Genomic DNA, 9,411 nt, shown 5'->3' with positions numbered 1-9,411 from the left:
TGATTACCCCATCACAAAGGGTGGGGCGGGAGCAGTGGAGCTTTCCTGTCTCTCAGTACCACTGAACAGCAGCAGAAAAAATAATTACACTTACCTACCGGCCATGTTCACTTGGAGTGCAGTGATTCTCCTCCATGGGAATTCGCTATTTGCCCCTTGGACCTGTGACTGGGAAGGGACAAGGAGGTAGGTCCCTTGAACAGCCAGCAGCTGCCAGCTCTAGGAGAAAAACAGGCCCTGACCTTTCCCACAGATAGCTCCCCAGACCTGGTTCGGGTGGTTCTCTAGCCTGATCCTGGAGCCTCTCATACTGACTGTGGCACCTGGCCCAGGGCTGCTGCTCCTCATGGCTGAGAAAACAAAGGCAGGAACCCAGTCAGTAGGGAGGGCTGTGGAGACAGCCACAAGAGAGGAGCTGGGTGAGGCACAAATCCAGCCCCCAAAGCCTTGGGCCAGTTCCTCAGCCTCTTGGGAGACAGCTGGTCCTGTGCTCACTCCCCTTCACTGACACCTGCTCTGCCTCTGGCGCCATCTAAACAAAGGAGACATCCCCACGCAGCACCAATAAACAAGCCCCTGGAAGTTGCCACACACTGTGGCAAGAGTCCAGAGCCTGGGCTGGGCACATGCCCTCTGCCCATCTGTACATTCAAATCCTACTGGGCCCTCGCAGCACAGCCCTCACACTGCTGGCTCCACGGTACTCCCCCAACCCAACTAAACCTGTGCTGCCCCTGTGCGTGGCATATTCATTCCTGTGACCTTCTCTGTGCCAGGGGGGCTGATAAGCCAGAACAGTCCTGACTGTGGAGTCAGGGGTCTGGCCATCCCCATCCCACCATCACAGGCCTTACTCCTGGGAAAGACGCCACAAACACCTGCTGCACACACAGAAGGGTCAGGCCTTGCCATTGGAGGTGATTGGATTAATTTTATTCTGCATCCACTACAAAAGGGCTGGTGTTTTGTTCCAAATGTTTAGCTGGGAGGGCTGTAGGGACCCCTGTTACCCCCATTAAACACAGTAAAGCATGGATCCAGTCAGCCCCCTGCTGGCAGATGTGGGCCTGGCAACTACACAGATCCAACCCCACCCTCCTGGGTGCGGCCACAAGCCAAGGTAGTCGCCAGAGCTCCTGAATCCCAAGAATGGTTCCCGCAAGTACTGCTGTTTGTAAGGGCAAAGAGTTAAAATAAAACGAGGTTCTGCCATGGCTAAGCCTGGTGGAAAGCCAGACCCCACAGCCCCTGCCATGCCAGGGGGCTCAACGCCAGAGGCTTGTTATGGAGGCACCAGCAGGTAGTGGCCCCTGTAAGCAGGGCAAGAGTCAGGACAAAGAGCAGGAGGGAAGCAGCCAAGACACAGAGGACCGGGCTGGAGCCAGTGGACACACAGGAGCTCGCCTGGGAAAAGCCGGGGGGCAAGGCTGGCACAGGAATGAACACCTGCTGGTGACATTTCTCTCTAAGCTTCAGTTCCCTTAACTAGAAAAACAGAACAGGCCCGGCACGGTGGCTCATACCTGTAATCCCAGCACTTTGGGAGGCCGAGGCGGGCGGATCATGAGGTCAGGAGATCGAGACCATCCTGGCCGACATGGTGGAACCCTGTCTCTACTAAAATACAAAAAATTAGCTGGGCGTGGTGGCGTGCGCCTGTAGTCCCAGCTACTCAGAAAGCTGAGGCAGGAGAATCGCTTGAACCTGGGAGGTGGAGGTTGCAGTGAGCAGAGATCACACCACTGCACTCCAGCCTGGCAACAGGGCGACACTCTGTCTCAAAAAACGAAAAAAAAAAAGAAAAACAGAACAAACATCGACCTCAGGGGCGGCTGCTGGGAATGTCAACAGGAGCGTGTGAGATGCCTGGCAGTCCCAGCCACAGCTTTCCTTTCAAGCCTGCCCAGGGCACAGAGGTGGCAGGGTGGCTAACGGTGTGCAGACCGCTCACTGAGCAAGCCCTTCCCGTGTGTAGGACACCCCAGGGCCTCACATTCTCTGAATCCACACAACCTTGATGTATGGCTTTGCCTCTTGTAAATGAGAAAACTGAGGTTCAGAGAAGGTTGGTAAGCTTGTCCCCTGTCACCAGCTGGTGAGGGAGCCTGAACATGGAAGCCATGCCTGCCTGACTGGGAAAGCTGGGCTCCTCACAGCACTGCCCTGCTCCCAGATATCGCCAGGGGCCCCAGGGCAGGCAGAGCAACTGCGTTCCCGTGGCAGCACCTCCACCTGGAGGGGCTGGGCAGGGAGCACCACACTGTCAACTTGGAACAAACTTTTATTTTGAATGCTGGTCTGATCAGTCCATGGCCAGGGGTAGGTGGTAACTAGAAACAGCTGGAAGGAGGGAAGGAGAGGGGACCAGCAGTCCGCAAGCAGGAGGAAAGGAAAGGGTTGAGGACAGGAGGAGGCAAGGCTGAGGAAGGACCCAGCCAGCTGGGTGTCTGCCCCGGCTAGAGAATGAACCACCCCCGCCCACCAGCCTGCCCCTACATCTGTGGCCTCAGTGCAGAAGTCAGTCCAGGTGGGTTCAGGCCCATGCCACCTTCTCTGGCCTGCACAGCCCCACCCCAGGCAGGGGTTCTTCCAGAGGGCTAAATGCTCTGTCCTAACCCTGGAAGTGTCCTTTCACTGAACCCTGCCTGCCCTCCCCACGCTCCAGTTGGGTCTTTCAAACCTGGAGCTCAGGCCTTCACTACTGTGCTCCTGTAGCAGCCACAGGAGTGACATGACGGGGAAGATGGGGTTCTAGTCTCAGCCTAGCTCAGGGGAACATCCCTCCACCCCTCCAACAGGAGGTGCTAGAAAACATGATCCTGAGCAGACCCAGACCCCCTTTTGGTAACCAGTGCCTGAGGCCCAACAAGAAGCGGGGTGATGGGAGGCTCCAGGCCGGGCAAATCAGCAAAAGCTGAGGGCAGCCAGGGCCGGCCCAGGCAAACGCAGGATTGTCTCCAAGGGGAAACCCACCAGTTGTCTTTGGGTTGGTGGCAAGGGTCAGGGTCAGGGCCCAGGATGGGGAGAGTCCTATAATCCCATCGCCATTCCCCTCCACATGTCTCCAGGTTACAACCAGAGAGCTTTTGGCATGACCTGAATCTCTGGGCTTAAAGGGAAAAAGGCAGAGAGAGAGAAAAGGAGAAGCCACTACTTTCTCTCTGTTAAAATGCCCAAGTCCTAGACTGGGGGTTCCTGCTCTGGCAGCAGCAGACACCAAATCCCAGAAGCCCCTCCACCCAGTCTGGCTCCATGGAAGGTGCCCCTGAGTGCCAAGAGGAGCAGCAAGATAGGGAGGGCGGCTCCTTCCCCTCCTGACATCCCCTGACCGCCCCGAGGATTCTCAGAGACAGACTCGCAGGCAGGCAGCCATGGAGGAGAAAAGAGAGGCTGACAGGGCCCTGGGGGTGGCACTCCTGCACCACACACACACACACACACAATAGAGAGAGACAGAGACATATAATAAACAGAATAAAAACTAAGGGCCCAGATGTACAAAAAAATGTGTGAGTGAGGAAGAAGGTGGGGAGGACAGTGAGAGATGGTCAGTCCTCCAGAAGTCTGGCTACCTTCCTCAGCTTATAAATTACAACCCCCCTGGAAAATGGGGGTGGGGGCAATGCGGAGGCTCCGGCTGTGGCCTGAGCGGGAGGGCTGGGTGGCGGTCATAGCTGCTCTGCCCATCTGGTGGAATGGTGGCCAGAGATGATGACCCCTTGGGTGGTGGGGGTGGGCCAGGGGAAGGTTCAGCAGCCGCTGGCAGGAGTCACACAGGCCCCCTGGGACTTCACCTTGTGGCGCTGGCCCCCTCGTCGCCGGCCTCCACTGCTGGGCTTAGGCTGAAAGAGAGAGAAGGAGCTTGAGAAGCACTGGCCCATCAGGAGCAGGGCCAGAGACCAGAGGTGCTGAGCAGCGGGGAGAGGGGGACGGAAGATGCGTGAGCAGGCAGCGTGGTCCTCACCCCAGCCTGACCAGGAATTTACTGGGTCACTGCATGCAGCACCTCCCCTCTGTCTCTAAAATGGAGCCAGTGTCTGCCCTGCCTTCCTTACAGGGTGGGTAGGATATACGTGATGAGGGTATGAGAAGCAGCCATTCAGAGAAGCACAAAGCAGAGCAGGAGAGAGAGAAAGGAAGCGAACGAACCAGAGGAAAGACCCATGGGAGACAGATAACAGAATGGACAGACAGATCCAGGCACAGCCTCCTTTTCCAATGAGGGGACAATGGAGAAAGATGCTGGGGAGAGGGGTGCAAGGGGCACCAGGCCTTCATCACACCAGGAGAGAGTGCCTACGGGAGACAGCTGGCAGGAGAGGCCGAGTAAGAGGCGCACTGGCACATCCCAAAGCCACCTCCCCTTCAGGATGTGTGCACGTCAGGGAGGGGACAGAGGAGGACCCTCTAAGGCAGTGTCTCTCAAACCTGCTGGACTGCAGTGCACACATATATCACTTGGACACTCACACCAGCAATACTTGCAATACTTACTCCTACTATGAAAGGGAAGCTTCGACATTTTTCTGCTCTATTTTATTTCATTAAAACCAAATGCTAGTTAGGGCCAATTAAATTGGTTTCAGGTGGGCTGTATTCCCCGCTTTGGAAAGCACTGCCTTATAGCTTCTAGAGACAAATGCCTCACACTTAGGAGCACTTCAGTGCCAGAGTTGTTGAGGAGACCCTCTAGCCAGGCTTGAGGCTTGCCTACATGTCACCCTCACCGAATCAGAGTAAAAGCCACAGCCCCCACCACCGTGCCGAAGCCGCGAGGGGCCCGCACTCACCTGAGGCTGGAGATTGCTGGACGCAGCTGGCTGCCCAGCCCCTAGAGAGGAGGCTTCATCTCCAGGTGGGGGTGCTCCTACTGCTGGCCCACCAGACGGGCCCCCCTCGTCTCGTTTCGTCAGGGGGCCCTTTTTCGTCGACTGCATTTTAATCTGCTGGGGCTTGGAGTTCATCGGGGAGTTGTTGGTGGTCTGGAGGAGCTGTGGGAGTCATGGAGAGAGGCTGAGGCTGGTGCTGCGGGGCAGTGGCACTGGCTTGGCTACCCCTCACCCCCAGCCCCCTTCTCCCAAGGACTCCTCATTCCTTGATCTTGCCAGTTCAGGGCAAGGCGGATGGCAGGAAGGCCGTGACAGGAGGCAGTGGGGATGAAGAGGCATTCTCATCCCCACTCAGTGGCCGAGGACTGCTATGGCCCTGGGCTCATGCCTCACTTCCTGCCTCTGCCCAGCCCAGAAAGGCTCCATCCTGTTCTCTGCTACAGCTACTATTCCTTCAGAGAAATTGGTGAACATATCTCCCACCTCCCGCTCAGTCCAGCCCCCAGAGCCCAGAGCCTGCACAGAGCCTGGCAAGTGGAGCTCCGGGCTCTCCTCATTGCTAAGCTGGTGGAGACTCCTCAGAGCATGCTGCAGCTCCAGCCCCAGCACACTGCTGCTGCCCCCGTAACAAGAGTCTAGGGCAAGTGTTAACTCCAGGCCTCCCGAAGAGACCAAGTGAATGTCTCCTCAGCTGGAAACATCTGGAGTTTGGCCAGAAGTAACTGACTTGAAATATTCCCTTGTGGCCCAAGTTCTATCTCATACAAAGCACAAAAGCAGCCCAGTGAGTCCCAGAGGACATTACAATGTTTGCTGCAGCCTTGGCCAAACTCAGCAGTCCCAGGAGCATGCAGGCCTTCAAGGATATCTGTAGCCCCAGGGTGACCATGGATGGGGGCCTTTTCTGGAGGCAAGGCCAGCCGAAGACTGATTCCAAGATCTCAGGTAGGCTGGAGCCAGTACCTCCTTTGTACAGAGCAGGGGTCAAACCCCTCTATCAAATGCCCCTCCAAGACCACGGGCAAGGTCTGCAGTGGGCAAGTGTCCAGGATACACAAACAGCTTAAGCCCCAAGAGAACTCAGGCCCATAACCCCCTGCACTTACTCCAACCAGACCTCTGCTCTGAGAGGAGACCCTAGACATGACCCCAGTGAGGCCACAGGAACCTGTGACGGCACCTTGAAGGCTGAGCCTGGCTGGGCCCAGACATTCTGTCACCAGTTTTCTATGGAGGAAGATCATACCCTAACCCTACCTTCTCCTCTCCATGGTCACCACCACTGCCCAGGACAGGAGGCCACGGGATACCTCTAAGGGAGTAGAGAGATGGCACCGAGGCCACACCTCAGTGGGTCCGGCTCTCCCATGGCAGTGACTAAACCTCTGCCCTGCGCTCAGGGTCACAGAACAGGAGTGGCCCCTGGTGCTTCCTGGAGGCAGGCAAGGTCTGCCCTGGCCATACCTTGGTGATGGTGCCGACAGCCTTGGTGCGGCCTTCCCGGAACACCAGCCGCTGGTCTATGTGCAGGTACTCAGGGGTCTTGATGAAGCGGAAGTGTACAGTGGCCTTGTCCCCAGTGCGCAGACAGTCCTTGTCCATGCTCAGAATGGTGGCTGTCTGCCTGATGCTCCCACAGTGCACTGTCAAGGGAGCCAGAGGTCAGGGTAGGCTGGAGCCACCTGGTGGCTTCAGGACAAGGGGAGGCAGTGAGTGAAAGCATGAAATACGCTTAAGCTGTGGAAGGGTGGGGCCTTATCTCTGGGCCTACAGACCCCCGTGAAGCCTGCTCTTGGCTCTGATCCTGCCTTACCATCTCCCATCTTTTCCTCCAGCTAATGCCCACCCGTCATCCCCCACCCCCAGGCCCTGTGCAGAAAAGGGTCCTAGTTCCTGGGATTACAGCACACCGCACATGTGCCTCCTCGCTGGACTGTGGGCTTCTGCGGGGAAGGATCCTTGCCCATCCACCTCATCTTTGTTCCCAGCACCTTAGCAACACCGCTGGGCACATAGCAGCATTCAGCAGACCTTGCTGAAGGATTGCATGTGAGGTCCCTGAGGATAGGTCTGGGTCTCAGAGCCCAGTCCTCAGTGTTTGTGGGAAGGAATCAACACTGCGGCTCATGGGTGGAACAGAAGGAACAGCATCACTAAACAGGAAGGAGGCCTACCACCCAGCTGCAGCTGGAACTAGGGGGCCTGGGTTGCTGGAATACCTTCTGAGGGGAGCTAGCACGAGGGCCTCCTGGGCTGGCAGGGCCTTAGACACCTACCCATGGCCTGGTAGCGCGGGCTAATTGTGGTGGGGTGGTGGAGGACGAGAATCTCGGCCTCAAACTCCCAGGAGGCTTGGGGATTCAAACGTGGGGAAACCATCACCATGCCCTTCCGGATGGACGAGCGCTTGATCTGAAAGAAAGAGGGAGCCCCAGCCCTCAGGGACAATTATGCCTTCTGGTTTCACCCCTGGTCCCAGGGACCAAGAGTCTTTCTAGGGATAGGGACCACCCCAACTCTGCCTGGTTTCCTCACCAACTGGACCACAGGCCTTCTAGGGTGGACAGCACAAGCACCCTCGGTGCTCCATGGAAGACTCAACACTACTACTGGGGGTCAGGAAGGCTTCATGCGGGAATCAGCACTTCAGCTGCTGGGCCATGAAGGACGAATGAGGAAGCAAAGGCAGGCAAGCATTCAGGGGGAACAACAGGTGAGCGTGACCTGACCACTCTGGGGAAGAAAGTCCTACTATTCCTGGTTAATTTAGTTGGTGGGTAAAGGTAGGTGACCCCTGAACTAGAACCCACCCCAAACCCCAGGAGATAGAAGGCTGAATGGGAAGAGGATGTGGCGCAGATCCCAATGGTCCTATGTAGAAGGATCCTTGCACAGCAGGGATACTCCTATTTGACCTCACCACTGAGCTCAGGCCACCCTGCTCAGGCACCAGAGGGAGGAACAGAGCTTAGAAGGCAGGCATTCCTCGCTCTAGCACTTACAAGCTGTGTGTCTTGGGCAAGTCCCTGGGCTCTGAGCCTCAGTTTCCTCATCTGTAAAAATAAGGCCAGTAATCCCGACCTTGCAGAGCAGCCACGAGGACTAGAGTGGGTGAGGAGGGCATCTGGCCAAGAGCCCAGCATGATGGAGTCTGAGGGGAGTGTTCAGTATCATCGCTACTCACCTTCTTCAGCGCAAAGGATGCTGTCTGGCCACCCCGCACCTCCTTGACAGGCATGCGCTTGCGATGGATGGATTTGACAGCAATGGACAGAAAGTTACCCAGGGGGTCTGGGCCCAGCAGCAGCGTGTCATTCAGCTTGATCAGGCCTCTCAGTGTTGTCCCCGAAACCACTGTCCCCACACCCTGCCAAAGAGAAGACCCTGGCCTCATAAGTGCATCCCCAGCACAGACCCACCCCCTGATGCCACTGTAGGAAGTGCCCACCCAGCTACCCGCCCAGAGCCACTCACTGGGACGGAGTAGGTGTCATCAATCTGAAACTCAGCAGGCTCCTCCTCCCTGTAGCTGGTGCGGGGGGAGAGGAGGTTGAGAAACATCTTCAGCAGATCTAGGTTCTCGCCTGTAACGTTGGAGATCTGGAATATCGGGCACATCCTAAGCAAAGGGAGAAGAGGAAGGAAAAAAGGAGAGAGGCGCTCAGGAGACCAGGTCCTGCCCTGACACAGGCCAGGGACAGCAACAGGGCTTGAGGAGCAGATGCCACTATTCATGACTCCACCTCTCCCTCACCTGCCTCCAAGGGCTTGACCTCCCTGCCCTGACCTAGCAAGCTCCTGGCCAGCCCTGCTCTGAGGCCTTCTTCTCTCAGTTCTGTCTCTGACACCTGTCCTCTCCTCTCTGTCCTCCACCACTGCCCTAGTTTGGAACCTCATGACTGCTTCTTCCTCAAACACACGCATGCTTGCTTAAAATCCTTAACCGCCTTTCCACCGCAGAGAAGACATCCCAAATCCCTCTCCCAACACTCACAGCCCTTTGCTTGGGCTTGTAGCCATCTCTGCAAATTCACTTCTCGCAAATTCCTATATTCCAGCCACATCAGAGAACTTTCCCTTCTCCTAAAACCTTGGAACTTTTCTGCCCTTGTGGATTTGCTCACTCTGACCTTCCTTCCTGAATTCTTTCCCTTTTACGCAACTACCAGGCCCTCTCACCCTTCAGAGCTCATCTCAAATACCACTTCTTCCGTGAAATCCTTCCTGGGTGGACACTCTTGACTCCTCTGAGTTCCTGGAGAGCTTTTTCTCTATTACACATGACTGCATCTGATTTTTCATCAGAGTCCTGTAAATGGCCTCTATCGCTCCTGTTCAGGGTAACTGAATTAAAATCCTTCAGATCATGAATTATCCATTCCCCACAGCTCCTAGAATAGTGCCTGCACAGAACAGGCACTCAACAATATCAACAAGCTCAAATGGGACTGTCTGAAACGTGCCCCCTCTGCTGGCCAACTGATGGTACTGAAGATCACATCAGGGCAGAGGCATAGGCAAAAAGCCAGGCTGCTCTGGGCCTGGCACTATAGATCAAGCTCTGGGTGAACAGGCAGAGTTG

General features: G+C 56.2%; 1 protein-coding gene across 3 annotated transcripts in view; it reads right to left on the bottom strand.

Annotated features, from left to right (window-relative positions):
• Positions 1-911: 911 nt before the first annotated feature.
• GTPBP1 (GTP binding protein 1) overlaps positions 912-9,411 on the bottom strand; it is a 28,347-nt gene continuing 19,847 nt past the window's right edge. For 2 of the 3 annotated variants that reach the window (XM_024239609.3, XM_054542914.2), the window contains exons 7-12: positions 8,304-8,448; positions 8,014-8,196; positions 7,106-7,241; positions 6,294-6,472; positions 4,791-4,991; positions 912-3,842 (exon numbers count right to left, since the gene is read on the bottom strand). In XM_024239609.3, coding sequence (XP_024095377.3) covers positions 3,750-3,842; positions 4,791-4,991; positions 6,294-6,472; positions 7,106-7,241; positions 8,014-8,196; positions 8,304-8,448 — 937 coding nt within the window. In that variant the 3' untranslated portion in view covers positions 912-3,749. 3 annotated transcript variants of the gene reach the window in all.

This window comes from Pongo abelii, chromosome 23 (genome assembly GCF_028885655.2).
Source record: "Pongo abelii isolate AG06213 chromosome 23, NHGRI_mPonAbe1-v2.0_pri, whole genome shotgun sequence".
NCBI lineage: Eukaryota > Metazoa > Chordata > Mammalia > Primates > Hominidae > Pongo > Pongo abelii.
This window is presented reverse-complemented; position numbering and strand designations above follow the sequence as displayed.